We start from the raw sequence: 17,578 nt of genomic DNA on the forward strand, positions 1-17,578 counted from the left end.
ACTTGTGAATAGAGTGAATAATTACTTTTTGTTTTTTTTAAAGAGGTCAAGTGTATGTATCGTATTTGATTCACCTACTAAGCATATTGTTCCTTGTTTACAACCCAAGTTCAGGCGAGGTTACTATGAAGGATTTCCTTTAGCGATACTCACCCGCTACACTCGCCCTCCAAGAAAATGCGTTGTGAAGAAAATAAAAAACTCAAATAAAAGAGAGAAAATTGCCCGGAGAAAGAAGCAAGGTAAAAGCGTGTGGCTTGCGCTTTGTCTTACAAACACTTCACAAATGCTAAGTGAGCTTGGCACCGGTTGTTGGAGCGGCGTCTCGGAGAACTGAAGGGAAATGAATTGTGTTTGGCACCAGGCACCTATCAGGCTGCAATTAGTTTAGCTAACATCCCAGATGAACGAGTCAAGTCTAGGTCAGGGTAAAAAACTTCAAGGGTCTTAACGGGTAAAGGTCGGAGGCCGTGCCGTGCTCCATCCCCTCACTGAATATAAGCTCATGCCGTGCATGCTTAGATTTGCTGAAATCTGTTTTGAACTTTGAACTCGAGGTGTCGCAGTCAGTCACATGTCAGGCCGGCTCCTGCGGATCGCCTTAGATGCGTTTACGTTAGATTTTCCGACCGGGTCCTGCTCCTGACCTGCCCGACCCAACCAAGAGATTTAGCCGTCTTTGAGGCTTCTGACATGGATGTTACATTACATGCTTGGGATTCCATGTTTTCCTGTCTGCGCCCTCCCCCCTAATCGATGGAATAGAATTTTGGCAAACCTCGCCGTAATCCTTTTGGTACACGGCATATACGGTTGTGGTGATTGATCTTGATGGATAGAGGAGCCATGTGTGCCGTTCCTGGTTCCTCAAAAGACCTCTAATCCTCTAATGCTAGCATAATCTCTTTTAATACATTCAATATTAGTTGACAAATCACATGATAATAAAGTGATGTAAACATGTTGCTTCCGAATGACGAGGATTTAAGCAGGAGGTTTAATAATACTTGACATTGGACGTGTTTTCTTAACCCTGGCCAAAGGTTTACGTCTGTCCTTGGTCGAGAACGCATGAAAATTGCCAGCGGAAAATCTCATCAGTCTCTCGGCACAAACACGCATCTTTATTTATTTCAAATTACAGCTTCAATATTGATATATCACGGCCGGAATTGATTTTGTTTGTATTATACAGTAGAGTGGAAGCTCTCGATTCATTTCATCACTGAGGTCATGCAATTTGGGAATCAACCAATATTTTTGGGAGACAAAAAAAGCATCTCATAAAGCTTTGAAGTTCAAACCTCGGCCATTTATGGAAAAAAAGACAACGTCCAAATAAGGAGAACCTGACAAGAAAAAAATACACATTAATTATTTCTATTTTTATTATTTCCTATGGGATCCTTGATTAAAACACAACATGGCAAATCAAATATCCGTTTTGAAGAAATACATAAGAGGTTCTGCCCTCAAACTTTGATGCATTTCATTTGTCCTCAATCTGCTCACATCTGGCCTAATGTACGTATCTTTTCTTTACGTATAAACAAAACCCGGTTCACAAAAGAGGGCACAATTAGATCATTGCTTTCTAGGTTTGAACTTTTCACCAACTAAGCCTCTGTGTGCCCCCGCCCTGTTTCCTAGTAAACCTCTCATTTAGCCTACACCTGCCCGCCCTTCTTCCTGCCCCGGCCCCTCCCACCCAAGAAACGATATTATGTTGTTTGGATCATCCTCATCGCCATCCTCCATACTGTAATCCTATTTGCTCTGTCATGTGTTGGTGTTCACAGATGGTGTGTGTCTGAGCGTGTTCAGAGATGGTGGTCCAGCATAAACGCACACGAATAACAAAGGTGCTGGAATATGGATGATTGTAACATTTGGTTCACCCCACTGTCCTTCACTTTGATCTCCAAGCCGTCCTTGTTCTGGCCATAATGAAAGTGTTAAACCGAGTGATTGACTGAAAAGTTTGGGTACAGGTGGGGTGGGCTCTCACTTATTGTTGAAAGGGGAGCGAGAGAAAGCCCAGCAGGTTTTTTTTGGACGGGGCTCAATAGTTGGCGTCTCGGCGTCCACGTTTAGTTCCAGCTGAGTGGCCACAGTGGGCATTGCCGCACTGCCTTCATTGTGACCTCTCAGCCGAGGACCACTGGCTGCCTGTTTGCAACACCCCTTTTCATTTATCCTTTTCTTCTCCATCCACCCCCTTGCTCTTTGTATTCGGCAAATGGCTTCATAAGAGCGAAAACAGAGATGTTTTGGAATTGATCTGTCACAGCAATGGGCCGCTGATGCTTTTTCGGCCTTTGTGCGCGACGTAATTACGGCATTTTCTTCTGAGATTGTCGGGATTATTTGTAGAGATTTCTGTTTTTAGCTTCTGTTTTAAGGATCTAGTTCCTACATTCATTGGGGAGACGTTAGTTTGTACTTTTACTTGAATTTTTGATCATTGCCAGATGTGAGCCACTTAAAGGCAAAAATAGCAAGAGGAGACACATCTTGTTTGGTTTCATCTGAACATAGTGTTAATCAAAAATGCAATTATTACCCTGCATGATTACAAAATTTGCATTATCGTAAAAAAAAAATTATTAATATGCATTCATGTACAATGCATGTTGTCTGTTTATACAAGGAAAACATGCTTTAATTTATACATGAACACCTTTTTTTAACTAATAATAATTTTTGTTTGGTCCTCAAGGAAATTTGTCTTTTTACAGTTAAACATTTACTTTTTACTTTTTTACCCAAAATAATCATTTGAATAATTGTGATTTCAATTATGACCAAAATAATCGTGATTGACATTTTTTTTCACAATCGAGCATGTTAATTATCATTAAGATTCATTTTTGGCAATTATGTTTTTGGGGTGATTGTCCAGAGGCAGTGCAGAGTTTTTCGGACAGGCAGATAGCGAGCTCAAGATTAAGTATTGACGAGCTTGGGGTCGGGCCAAGGATCTACACAAGCTTGAAATAAACAGTGTGAGGCGCTTGGCCAGTCATTACAGCGCAGCCGCCCCGAACCGGTCGATAAGCTATTATAACCATGCAAATTGTGGCCAAATCACGATGATATTACAGCCACCGTTATTGGGAGCCAGCACCAATATGCTTTCCTCGCCGATGTGAAGAATCATGAGGAGCATTAGTGCTAGCAGTAGCGGTAGATTATACGACAGCGAGTTCTGATCAAGCAATTGATTTTGACAACCGTATAGTTTCCCAACATTACTGTGGGTTGGTAAAAACTTGACTTATTTCCCGTCATAGCTTTCTATGGTACCTTGTCCGTTTTTTGAATACACCTTCCTACTGTTGTTTTTTTTTTTTTTTGTCTTTATCTAACCTGCGATCTGATTTTGATATTGCCACTATTCATGAAATCATTTGTCTGCTTCATATGAGTTCATCAGAGCGTCAGCGCCCAATGAAAGTAGGAGTTTCGTCGACGACACTGATGTTGAGATTTTAGAATACAGTCACACATTTGTCGCTCAAACTCACATGTTCATTGACTCGTAGATGGGCAGCGATTAATCAGAGAAGTGTGAAGAAGTTTATGATTATCCCGGAAAGCTCTGAGGCATGCTAATTGAATCAGAAAATTAGCTATAGAATTGTACAGAGCTAGCTGTTGCTCGTAGCAGGTGCCAGCCCACTCAACTGTGGAATAAGGTATTTAAGTCGCATTAGCAACGGTAAAAAAAAAAAAACATTCCTTGAAATGGAACAGTTAGATTTTCTGCCTATTTTCACATCCCCAGCCTGGAAGTCAGCCACCTTAGCTAACGCTGCTTGCTTGCAGCACAAAAACAATAATCCTGTCACTGTAAAATATCAGCGAGTGTAAAAGAGGGATTTATTATCCGAGTGAATGTCTTTCCGTGTGTTGTTATTTTGTGATGGACGTCTTATCTGTTCACTACCTGGAGAGCAAACCCAACTGTGGCTGTGTCAACCAGATTTGTCATCGTGACATGTGTCTAAACTAAACTAGTTGGGACAGTGCAGCTTGACTAATGTATATTCATTGTAAAAAAAAAAAAACATAAAATCCCTGTCAGGTATTTAGTCGGGCTTCTATGTAGCAAATTAATCCTCTGTCTATGCAGCAGAGACTGTCGTTATCAACTCTCTTCCTCTACTTTGTCTCATCCCCGCTGAGAGGAAAAAGTGCACTCCCACTCTTCAACGTTAAAGCATTCAAATTGAGGCAACTGTAAAGTTTGCTTGATCAGCTTTTAAATAAGGAGACTGCCACCCGCTGCGTAATGAGCCTTCAGGCACTTTGACAAAGTCTAACTTAACTTTCAGTGTTTACCAGGTCATCTTAAGACTGAATATGTTATCAGTTTGAGCGTACAATAACAAAACAAAGCCATATGGTGCGTTCCCGGAATTGATTTTTTTCTTTGATGCGTTGAGCATAATTTCCTCCCGCGCAGATCTCCAAGAATCGGATCAAGTCTTTTGTCATGCCTTAAACTTTGGAATGACAAAAGTCAAAATACTTCCAGCTATGTTTTTCCTCCCTGATGTCGTTAAGTCAGCCCTGCATCTTATTAAACATCTCAAGGCCAACTTTTCAAGCTACGCTGGAGACCTTTAGCTAGACTTGACCTCAGTCTGTTTTGATAAGCTACGGAGGATTGTACGGACAGTCTAAACACTCCGTGTAATCTCCATGATGTCTCGTACAAATTCCCCACACAGCAACGAGGTGACCAGGAGAGAAACCTGTAGCAAAGTGTCACTCAAGAAACCCTCATGGTACTCACCTAGCCAATAATTCATAAATGTGGAATACGAAGAATTGATTTTCAGATCTATTTTCCATGAGTCAGTGGTTAATGACTGAAGACCTGGCCAAAAGAATTTCTTTAAGCCTCATCAAAACCTCTGCCTCACTTTACTCTCACGCTCCCTTCCGACTAATGCATTTCCCCTGTATGGGGACTTACATTAATGAGATTGAGATTTTTAACAGCTCACGGCTCGCTCCGTTCCCGTTACTGCCTGACACCAACCTTTACTTTCCACCTCACACCCTTCACTGTAAGTCTGAGCCCAAACCTGCCCGGGGGGTTACCCGGAGTGCCAAAGGTGCATTGAGTGACGTGGTACTCTGGCTGACCCCGGCTAGCTTGGCAGGGCTGCCTCCCTAATGAGATTAACTGGGTAATGCCGACTCTGTGTCTGTTTCTCCTGCCGCCCTGTCCGGCCCACCCCGGGGGTCTTTATTTAGCCAGCTGCAGGGCAGGGTGCGCCAGCATTCACAGGTCGAGGGCAGGACGCATGGCCAAAGCCCGACATTATCCCACAATCCTGTCCATCTGAACCCGCTGGATGTTATCATTAGCCATTTTAGCAAGTGGCAATGAAACGCCCACCCCTTTGTCACAGAGTGTTTTCATGAGAGCCTTCCACACGCAGGGTGGGGGTGGTCTCCCATAGCACAGGTGTGTGGCCCTCAACGTGAGGGTCACTTTTATCCGACAGTGCGTAACAACACCTGTGAGTCTGACAGTGCTGCCGAGGCCAGCTCACGTATCCAGTTGTTCTTGCTTTATGTGTGGAAATGTCCATGTGCCGGGAACACCTGTTTGGACGTGGTGGCTTTAGGGCACAGACGGGTTCGGATTCCACCCAAACAAACATACGCTACCAATCGTCTCTCCTGGCCGCAAGTCAGCGTATGTCTCCGTGTTCTGTACCTGCCATTTGCGTTGTGGGATTGTGTTCCAGGGTCGCTTTTATGGGGATGTCATGTCTTTCTTGGCTTTGCGACTGCTCCTGATCACAATGGCATCGGGTTCTCGACTCAACTCGACTGTGTGCGTAGGGTGCTTTAAAACAACCACGTACGGTGGGATGAGACCATTTAAAGATATGAAAACCTGTTGTTTTTTTTAAATTTCATTTGGCTTAGTGGACATTTTGACATGATATAGAACTGGAAAAGCAAATGAGTAGGTGGAGGAATGTTGTGTGTTGCCATCGAATATCAGAGGAAAAAGTGAGACAGAGCACATGAGGTGAAACGTGTCACGGGGGGAGTGTGATAATCTGATTAAGAAAGTATGTATGAAAGAATGGGGTAACATCAAGAGAGAAGAAAATATAAAGGGATGCTGGCTCCAGTATGTAGAAAAGGAAAAAAAAGAGAGAGAAAGTTGGAGGGAGCATCTTGTGAATGTGAGTGGATCGTAACATCATACTGTGGATTCCCTCGTGAGACGCTTGTAGATGCATTGCGCTCTCCTGCCGCGTGCAGCGAGAGGCGGCTTTGCCGGCGCGTCGACGTACAAGAAAAAATAAAAAAAAGCAAAGACGAGAAAAACGCAGTTCCCTCCCCAGGAGACACAGTGGGAATTTGGTACGTGCACAAATACTACAGTATGAGGCCCGCAAGTTGCAATTGTAGATAGCTGAGGAAGAAGGCAAAAGGTAGAAGGTGCAAAGGAAAAAAAAAACAAACATCTTTGACAAGAATTGATCCGGAACTGGAAGCGTGAGAGTTTACAGTGCAGCTCAATCAGCCATTTTAAACATAAGCGGCCATATTAATTCAATTGAATAAGAGCCTGTGCTTGATTTGTTTAAAAGTCCAGGAAAGAAAATCAGAGTAGGCTGAAAATGTACACATCCTTTGCCTTTTTCACCTTCACACGCGCCGTATCCCCCCCCACACACACACACACACCTCTGTCATTCATTCATAGAGACACACGTACGCTAAGTTAAAACAGTCACCCTCGAGGCCTTATGTGGAAGGAGCAATGCCTGGGAAAGTGATAGCGAGAGAAAAGAGGCTCTGGAAAGAGAGAGAGCGAGAGAGTTATCTCTTTGGATGTCATTGAAGGGGCGCCTCTTTTCTCTCTGCCGCTCCTTTCCCTCGTCCGCAACTTCCCGCTCTCTTGTTCCACGTTTGGCTGGCTCCCATCGCGAGCGCTAGGCAGACAGTCCAAGGACAAAGTGGAGATATGCTGGGAGCGGACGCTCGTCTGTCCGTCACTGAGTCTTTGAGGCTGTTCTCCCTTCGTCCTGACAGTTTTGGAGATGAGTCCGTTTAACCCCCCTGATGCTTACATCACACACCGAGTACTTATCGCGACATAGGCGAGAGGGCAACGTGAGATTTAAGATGCAACGAGAGCGCGGTACAACTTCGCTCTAATGTGGAGGTCGCGCCCTTGTGTTTTAAGATTCTTGCAGTACTTGTTGCAAACTCCTCAAAAAGACAGACCCTTCGATGCACAAGCGAGTGTACCCTACACTAACCCTAACCCTAACCCTACACTCTTGACTTGACTTTTTTCCAACTCGGGTTTCAAACTAGGGTTAGCGTTTTAACCCTTAGAAGCACAAGGCCATCGATTCTTCTTAGGTGACATTTTCCCATTATTTTCCAGACCTCGAGCACACACAAACACACACTTCCCCACACATAACACCTCACACAACATGGGAGGCGGAATTCTCCCTCGACGTGCCTACGTGTGTGATTGCATGTGTGTGTGTATACGTGTGTGTGTGTCAGACAAAACTACTCCTTCTCTCAGACAAACAAGGGAAATCCTCCTTGTCTTGCCTTGTCCATCACAGGCCATCTCACTGTTCCGAGGCACGTGGGCGCCGGCAAAACTTCCCTCAACCTCTCGGGCCGGCCTCCAATCTCTCGACCCGCCACGCACACATACACGCACAGAAACATATCTTAGGCAGGCCGCTTGGCTCCAGCCGGGTTCCCCTGACGCAAGGACGCACGCAGACAGGAAGTTGGAGGGGAGCTTTGTGTCCATTTGGAAGGGCTTGGGGTCGCACCCGCTCTCCAGCCTGCGGCTTCCTCCCACTCCATCATTCCGTAAACATCCCCGCCACCAAAGCCGCTCCAACACTAATAACATCACTCATGTTTTGATTCGGCGCTGCGCGTCTACGTGAGTTTGACTCCTGTTTATGTTTGCGTTCTATGATTGATGGATATCACCTTAGCCGTCATCTTATGCGTGGACAAGTCACATTCACACACACGCACACATACACTAAATCGGAGTCATCCACTGATCTCGTTGAGTGTGTGTCAACTCCATTAGCACATTCCCCCGATAGGGCCAGAGCACTCTTATCTACGGCGACCCATTAATTACACTTTGTTCCCTTAAGTGATCTATTTCAGACCTGTCCCGCCCTCAACACCCACTCCCTGCTATCTCCAGCCCTGGCCCCGTTCCTCCCCCCCACACCTGACCTCGCTCTTCTTCTCCCTACTTCATCTGCTGTCCTCTCTCTAGCTCAGCGCCCCGACTCCCGGCCTCCGTTCCCTTCGCACGTAAACACATGTAAATGGTGATGGGGCGGGATGGCGAGGTCGTGTGACGAGTAGTTGGAAATGTGAATAGCGGGTGCCCGTTTGAGACAAAAAGCCACTTGAGGCTCACGTGGTGCTCTCCTAGTCTATTCTCGTGTTAAATGTGCAGTGTGTGAAAATCACCATGTTGCTTGGTTGTCACATCCACTTCTCATATTTAATCACAGGGGATACATGGATATGGATCTTGGGTAGATTTTTCTTCACATTCAAAGGTTTAGTGTGACGCAAGTGATGTGTCATTGCTATGACTAGCTTTTCCTTGCCACACTTTTGTATCTTGTGTTAAAGAAAAATAGTTATCAGCATGGAAAATGGTGAGGCCAGCCCAAGGTTGGACATTAATTCGGTGCATTTTTTTAAAGGGGGGGGGCGAAAAAAAATCTTTCCAAATATGACTGCATGTTCCTTGACGTTAATACCTTCAGGTATGAAATATTACCTTGCATTGGACAATCATTTTGCCATTGGTGTATTGAACTTCTCCAAGCTGGCTCTTGAAAGCGGGCTCTATGCAAGGTGTGTGTGATCACCATGTGCACTGGGGTGGGGGTTCTCCCTCTCAAGGCTGCATGTCTATTCACTGAGCAGCCTGTCGTTCTTACAGGTGCAGGGGGGCCCTCTAGTAGCTCCCCTCCTCCTCCACCGCCTCTTTTGTCACTCAATGATGTGTGCACGTCTCAAATGGTGCATATTTGTGTGAAAGTGTGTGTGTTCCTCTTGGCTCGCCTTTTGTCCTAAAGGTGCCAAGGAGAGTCCGAAGCCGCATGCGTGTCTGCTTGTCTGTGTGTTTGGGACCTCATTGTGTTGAAGTGGCGCTGAGGTTGTGCGCTTGTGTGAACGTGGTTTACTGAAGTGGTGCCGTTTGATGTTACATGTTTGAATGTGCACATGCGTGCATCATATATGTCCATGTATGTGTTTACTATTAGACATCCCCCCCCCCCCCCCGGAGTCTCCTTTGCTGCTTTTTTTGAGATGCATTGTGGCTAGCTGTACAAACAGAAGCTCTTCAATGCCCCCCCCTCAATAGGCCAAAAAAAGATGTCTGCCATTTAACTGATGCACTGAATGAACTATTATTATTTATTCAGAAGACACTGGAGGACGGTTGGATTTTCATTTTTGGGCTCTCATCTCAAACTCCTGAAGTGTACTTTCTGAAAATCCATATATGTGTACAGATTGGCACGTATTAATATTGTATTATTTTTGGTGTGTCCCACATAGCAGCTTCCTGTTTTGAAAGTGTCTCCGTTGCACTTCCTGTACAGTTGCCCCATCATAAAACGGACATGAATACCTGTTAAGTCATGACGTCACACATACACACGTAAATCCTGTTTGGAGAAGTTGTCACACTTTTGTTCTTTGTCTCTTATCTCCTCAGTGCACATTCTAAATTGTATTATTTTTGTGTTTTAAACCAGAGGTCCCCAACCACCGGGCCGCCAAACCACACAGGATAAAAGTTTTTTTTTTATCGACGATCAATTCATTCAGGTCAAGACGCTCGTCCCAATCACGTGACAAGTTTCCCCAGTCGAGCCCGCAAAGCTAGCAAAAAAAAGAGTAAGAATGAATTTTGAAAAATATTTCAAAATTGAACCCATTTCAATTAATATACGTCTTTTCAACTTTTGTGATTATATTTGCCGGTGTTGAATGCAAATCAGCAAATATTTTGTCTTCTTCCTCATTTATGGGTTTATATTAGTTAATGATTGCTGGTTGTTTGAAATCACCATTTACTTTTCAAGTTGGATGTCACAGAATTGAAGACAAAACTCCAAAACACCAGGGTCAGAACCAAAGTTTGAACCTCAATATGCTAACTATTCATCATTCCGCTTAGCACCACTTTATTCTAAAATATAAAATGTCACTTAAGTGCTAGCCATTCAACTTTTCTAATAGTACTTCTTTTTCAAGTGTGCGATCCCATCGGCGGCGAGGGATGCTACTAAGGCCATAATGTGCACGGCCTTTTGTGTTCCACCCAAGAGACGAAGGCGGAAAAGTTTGACACTGCTATCGAATAGCTCGCTCTGTCCTTGGGTTGGGGTTATCTTGAAGCTACTTTGCTTCCGAGTCTATAAAAGCGAGGGTCCTTTTTCAAATCCAAGGCCACTTATTCACATCAATATAAAAAACACTTTGGTAGGAGGTGCGAAGAAGCAAAAACGTTGTGACGAGATTGATGAAGAAATTACACTACAGCACTTTTTGGTAAAATACTTTCTACCCCCTTTGGTGCTTTTTACCTCCGAGGACAGTTTTTCCTGAAACTTTTTTTCTTTAAACTTTGTTGCATTTATATTTATTTCTCCTGAAAATGGAATCTAAACCCGCTTCAGTGACATTGTGCTTTCTCTCAACTGTTTTTGAATTCCAAGCGAGTTCCCACGCCGGCCCTCGTAGCTAGCGTTTCAGGTTCCTCATCTCCAGGCGTTTAATGAGTTCTGCCTTGTTTTTGTTCAACAACAATAATAAGACAAGTAATTAAAAGCGCTACAAAGGGGAGACGCAGATCCCACTTAACTGACTAGCATTAAAAAACATTTGCATTCCAGAGGAAGGAGCCGTCGTGCCACAATAAAGCTCTGTTATGATAGATGTCGATTTTTTTTTTTTGTCTTTCATTGAATTCAACCTTAGCGCTGTGTTGATTTTTATTAAAAAATTAGATGCATACCAGGGTATGGCGTAAACAAATCCTTATTAAGAGCCCGTCAGTTGCGGATGTCTTCACCCTGAATGGAAATTGTGTCGCGGGAGAGGCATAGATTTGGATTTAATTAGCTTTTGGAGTGGGTGGGGGGGCCGCGTTTCTGTGGCAGCGCGACTGAGCAACTGTCACCTGCCCCGGCTCCCTTTGACCTCATCTTCAGCGGCAACACACGGGCCTCGCACGGGCCAAACGACATTCTTGACTTTTCCTAGTGTCTACGCACAAGACGAAAACACGCAACACACACGCGAGAGAACGTTTAATATCAGAGAGCGTCAGCGACGGAAATCCGAGCGTCTGACAAGCAGGATACAGATAGCGATCCGTGCAACAGATAGTTTGCACAAACAGCGGCCCGGCTTCGGTTACATCCCAAATGCGCTGGCCGGCCCCACATCGAGATAAAACAAAAGCTTAGGTTACCGTCGTTAGGAAATCGATAAGAAAATGCTTTGTTTGTGCGCCATTTGGATCCAAAAGGAAATGAGAAAATGTTTGCTTCTTCGTGTTTTAATATCATCTGCCCTTTTTTGGTCCGTCATTTTTTCTCGTTTCGACTCATCATCCGGCGACTATTTTGACTTTCATCAAATTGTTTCAAGAATTGTAATTCACCTTTTGAAAAAATCATCACTTTACATTCCCCGTGTCCTAAAGTAAGTCCTCTCGATAAATGTTTTCCATAGATACGGCCCCTTTTTGCATTAGTGTAATTACGAATCACCGAGGGGGAGAAAAAAAAAAACAAGTTTGATTCAAATAAAATGGGCCATTTGTATACAAGCAATTAACTGTTGCAACTTTAAATAATGTCGCCCAGATGGAACCTAATTATAGTCGGCACGCTTTGATTCAGGCTTTCTGTCGGAGTATCACTCGGGGCGTCACTTTGGCTTTTCAGTCACCTAGCGTTTGTTTTGAAATTGGTGACAATCAGAGCAGATTACCATTTGTAACAGCGTGCGGCATTTGCCGCGCCGGGGAAGAAAGCGTTGCCCATAGCTATGGAGGACTTTCTGTGTTTCCTTTTTAACCGCTCTACTCCTCTCTTGTTCCCTTTCCCCGCTGCACACAAACGATAACAACTGCGTTTGTAGGGAGAGGAGAGAAGGTGTGCGCGTGCATGTGGAAATGCTTGCAAGTGGCAAATGGTTGTATAGCGCTGTAGACACAGGGGATCAAACAGTCAGTCAATTACCCTGAGAGGTCTTCAGTGGCTGTGACAGAGGACGAGGCTAAATATCAGGGATCAGATACGCAGTGTGGCTGTGACAAAGGTGATACACACCAATTGCAGGGCAGAAATAGTTCACTATAAAGTCAAGAGATGCTACGTGCACAGTTTTAGGTTTATTGGTATTATTGAACATACAAACATGACATAACATTTGATTGATAAAATGTTAAATTTCTTGGAATAAACACAAGAAAAAAAAATAATATATATATATATATATATATATATATATATATATATATATATATATATATATATATATATATATATATATATATATATATATATATATATATATATATATATATATATATATATAATAAAATAAAACATGGATTTAAAAGACACAAGCAGTTTTTTTATTTCCCAAAACATCAATGCAAACTCCCCCCAAATATTCCAATAATGGATTTGCCTTTGCAACGTTTTAGTTGAATTGCTCATAAATACATCCACTTATCTCTTGATAAACATTTTCATTCCGTCGCTAAAATGTACTCCTGTCTTGTTTATGGGGTCACTTTTACACTCACAGCGTATAACTGGATGACACCTCATTGATCCTCACATCTTTTAAAGATATTAATTTGATTTGTGCCGTGGATGAGGTAATCCCTCACCGCCCACCTCACCGCCGCCGCCGCCTCCACCACCCTTTCAGTCTTTAGTAGCTGACCGTCGGGGTTCCAACTGTAAATCAGCCATCCCATCACATCTCTGACAACATCCATTAGGTGCGACACACTTGGCCAATTAATTGAAGGCTGCGCCTACGCTGTTAAAGGCCTATTTAGTGTGTCAGCCCTCAATTCGGGGCGGGGCTTCTGAGTCATCAAAGGGGGCATGGCCTCATCTGCATATTGGCGTAGCGACACCCCCCCGGTGACCCCTAACCGACGGTATAGCGATGGAAAGCCCGGCGGCGTTTGTTGGGAGTTCACCGCCAGTTCAGGATTAACGTTGGAGCATTGATCGCTTGTGTCGGGGGAGTAAAACGGACAAAACGCGAGTCCAAAGTAGTGCGAGAGGAACATTTTGCCTCAAATTGGATATAAATGATAAATAAGCGGTGTGAGAAGGTTGTGTCGGACTTTTCCGGAGGCGCGCCTTCAACGAGAATGTCTGATTGTCAGACGGCTAGACTTGACCCAAGGTGCTGACTTCGATCCACAAAGCGCCTCCTTCTCAAACTCTCCCCCACACAACACCGTAAAAAGTTTACGCCCGAGCTCTCGGCTCTTGTACACACACAAAGACACACTCGTACGCGAGGTGTCTGTTAATGCATCCAGGCAGAGGTCAATCTAATAAACATGGGGTCGGCGCAGTGGTCATCAGAGGCCCGTCGACGGTGAGAGAGCCTTTAAGGTGCCGCCTAATTGTATCCCCGCGGCCTTCTAGTCTATCTTTTTATAGCCAATCTCCTCTACACGCCGGAGGAAGGAGAACGCAGGAAAGCAAGGTTGCAGTTTTCCACATTTTTCTGCTCACTGCGTAAACTGATTTTAGATACCAAGCTTATCCTTTTTTAATCCTCCGTAGAAAATTAGGAGAGCCTATTTCAATATTCTTATCGTGGCAAACAAATACAGGTAGCGACAAAAAAGAAGTCTTTAAAAAAAATAAAAAAAAGATTCTAAACACAAAACGCATTACTTCCAGGGATGTTCACTCATTCCTCTGTCTGTAAACACAAAAGTCTAAATATCTGCTCTCTGAAAAATTTAATCTCCCGCTGGGAGGTTGGAAAGAAATGAAAGAAAAGAACTCTTCTCAAGTTCAGTTGCAGGTAGTCGCAAAGCAGCTTCAGATTCTAGCCTGAAGCTTATTTTATGTTTGTGTGTCAATGTAGTAGCTAAGAATACAAAAAAAATGAGATCAAATTTGTGAGCCAACATGTTAATTACAAGTAAGCATCACGTGTTTTGAACGAAATAAAAAAAATAATAAAGGTCAGTGATGCAACATTTACTGAACAAATCAAATACAAAATGAAAACACTCACAAGAAGCACTTTTAATTTTTAAATGTATTTATACTCGATATTACTGTGCGTCGATCAAACATATGCATGTATTCTTATTGTTGTCTATCTACATGGTTTGCTCCACCATTTGTGTTCAAAACACAGCAACACTTGTGCTATTTGTCTTTGCCACAAAACACCTTCGAGTTGTTAGGTAGCCGTCGCGAGCTTTCCTCATGGCGGGCACTCCACCGCCAAACCGCCAAGCTCTCTGTTGCCTCAATCTCTAGTTTAGACGAAACATAAGTCACTTCGAAAGAACCAGATTTCAAAATGCAGCGTGACCCCAACTTGGGAACCGGCTAACCTGGAAGAGAGCATAGGGAAACCCAGCACGAGTAGACGACAAGCCCACCCGATATAGTTCCCGCTTTTACCTCAATCGACTCTTTAGAAGGAAGTCCCGCCGCTCCACTGGTTTCGCTTAGTGCATCCTTTGTGCAGAGCGGCGGTTTTGTTTGGAAGGCCTGAAATGGAAAGAAGACCGAGCAATGGTGTTGATTATCAACTATCTGCTTGGATAACATAAAGTCCGTCCCATTGGCCCAGCGGGTCAGAGGCTGTACTGACTCTCATGAGTCGGGCCTGAGAAGTCCGCCGAGGGAGTAGATAGAGAGTCTTAAAGTCTGAGCTTTTTTGCTTTCATCATTCTTTTGATATCAGAGCTATACAAGATTTATTTCGACTGAGCTAGTGCAAAGCCTTCCAGTTTTGGTGTGGATCAGGGAACGAATTATGTTGCGTCGTAGTTTCCTGACACAAAGGTCAGTTTTAATGATGTCATCATTTGTGACATCGTAGGACTGCTCAGTTTCATATGAACAATACGTTCTTTTCCGTACATGTTCATAAAGTTTGACTTTGAGTTCAAAAGTTTGTGTATGCGTTTTTGTGTGTCATTTGTGAAGGCACGGAACGGCACGAATTGACCTCCTGGATGAGCTTCGATTCCATCTTCAGGTACTTCGGCAAGGTCGTGGAGACAAAACAGGACGTGAAGGCGGAGGAGACCTCCAATACGGTTACCACGCGTAGCAGCGCACTCAAAAGCAAGCACCAAGATTTGTAAAGAAACAACGACGACTTCATTGGCGCAACGTTGTAGTGTTCGGGGCATTTCAAATGAAGGAGGCAAAGGTTTTGGTATGTTTTTCTAGTTTTGTGTGACCGCCTTGTGTCGCTCGCTCCTTGTGTGTATGTTTCCCTTCCAGCTTGACACACAAGCTTGTTTGTTGTCTGTGTTTTTGTAAGAGAAAAGAGTTCGGTTCAGTGTTTTGGACATCACAATAACGTTTTGTTTTGTTTTCGAAATGAGCTGTCAAAGCAATATTTGTGCTTCCTGAGGGTTTTATAGCCAAAATGGACACAGGATGGGTACAGTGCCCTGTGGCACGCCACACATCAACCGTCCTGCAGTAGAGTTGTTAGAATTTTTATTTTCTGCACTTTCTTTTTATTTTCCTCATGGTTATTGTAATAAGTATGCTTACCATTGTTGTGTTTGTGGAACATCTCCATACACAACTTTTTAAACTCATTTCCCAAGTTTAACTTTGAGACATTATGTTTGCTTACACAACATTTTCTTGGCTTCTGACAGTGCTGTGAAAAATTATTTGCTCTCTTTACATAGTTTCCACATTTCAAGCTCATCAAACAAATGTAAGTGTGTGTGTATGTTGTAAATGACCATTGAAATGGGTACATTTGATAAGAGAGCAAAAACTTGTTGTATGTTTGGAAAGATGCAAAGATACAACCAAAACCAATCCGATCCACGCTGATTACTGAAATGCAACATTTAAAATCACTTAAAGTCGAGCATCAAATGGATTTAAGGGATATCGCATTTGAACAGAAGCCATAAGTCAGCTTTCAACACTGAATAGATGACATGTCAGAAAATCCAAGATCTCAATATTATTCTAAGCCTGAATGATGTTAGAGGAATATATAACATCAATTTTTTTCCCCTCCATTAAAGTCCTTTTCTTGTGTTCTTAGATGTGACAAGCGGCTGCTCAGTCACACCTAATCTTGAGTATGTGACATAAACACGATAACATTTTTTTAAGTTTTATAAACCACTCAAGGCTTAACGGAAGACGCTTCTAATGGGCGGCGACATTCGCCAAATCTCAAAGCTAATGCTAAATCTCGTGATACCTCAGACACTTTCTTAAATATGTACTTTCCCCTTATTCCCCCTTCACTTCACATGGTGACTATTGTTTAACTTTTAGCTGTGAAATCCTATTTCTCCCCCACGCCCATTCTGTCTGTGTGTGTGTAAATGTGTGTGCGGCTTAATGCTTTTGAGGATTATCTTTGTGCTGTAATGAGACAACTGTGCCTGATGGTTTCAAGGCCTAATTTCCTTTTAATTTGATTGCCAACTCTCCTGGTTTCAGCAAAAAAAAAAAAATGATTTGCTTATTATTTGATTTGATGATTTGGGTTTCCAGATAACGTTGCTCGTCTTTCTGTTTTTCAGGGGAAAAATCTGCTCATTTTTCCCCTCTCTCCATAATTGTATATTGTTGCCTTGAGGGAACAAACAAGGCTCAATGCTTCTTAATAACAAGCCAAAGGAAGATCGAACCGGAGATGAAAGAGCAGCCGAAATCCAAAGCACCGCCTGCAAAGAAATAAAAGGGGATTTATTTTGCCAATTTCTCCTCAAGACTCGATACTTCTTTGTATTCGTTTAATAAAATACCTGCATTCATGTTTGGATTTCATAAAAGGGCCGTGTGGTCAGTTTTTATTTTAATTTCTTTTCTTAACAGTTGAAATGTTCTTTAAAGGTTTGCATTTGTACTATACACTGGTTCAGTTATTGGAAATAACTATTAAAAACAACTTTCAAATGCAAATAAAATGTAGCATTTTGGTTATTCATTTATTTTGCCATAGTTCATCATTTGAACATTTTTATTGTGTTTTGTACTTGTTTAAAGTTGATGGGTTTTTTCATGCATAAACATTTGTGCGATTATACAAAAGCGGGCATGATGACCTTATCCGCTGCTGTGGTTCCTTTTTAAACGCATATTCCAGTTTCCCTAACTCCGAGGTAAACTACAAATAGTTCTTATAACACTAGGAAAGTTTGGCTCCTTCAATGTTATGTGATAAAACAGATGTTGCCGGTGAGAAAATGAATGAAAATGACATTTAAAACTTGCTT

The 17,578-nt window shown here is 43.0% G+C and overlaps 1 protein-coding gene across 2 annotated transcripts in view; it reads left to right on the forward strand.

Annotated features, from left to right (window-relative positions):
* The window catches only part of arb2a (ARB2 cotranscriptional regulator A), a 92,447-nt gene extending 75,192 nt beyond the window's left edge, over positions 1–17,255 (forward strand). For both annotated transcript variants that reach the window (XM_085910448.1, XM_085910449.1), the window contains exon 11: positions 15,297–17,255. In XM_085910448.1, coding sequence (XP_085766574.1) covers positions 15,297–15,457 — 161 coding nt within the window. In that variant the 3' untranslated portion in view covers positions 15,458–17,255. The remainder of the gene's footprint in view (positions 1–15,296) is intronic.
* The last annotated feature ends 323 nt before the right edge of the window (positions 17,256–17,578 follow it).

Source organism: Syngnathus leptorhynchus, chromosome 4 (genome assembly GCF_054491065.1).
Source record: "Syngnathus leptorhynchus isolate UIUO chromosome 4, UIUO_Slep, whole genome shotgun sequence".
In the NCBI taxonomy this organism is placed as follows: domain Eukaryota; kingdom Metazoa; phylum Chordata; class Actinopteri; order Syngnathiformes; family Syngnathidae; genus Syngnathus; species Syngnathus leptorhynchus.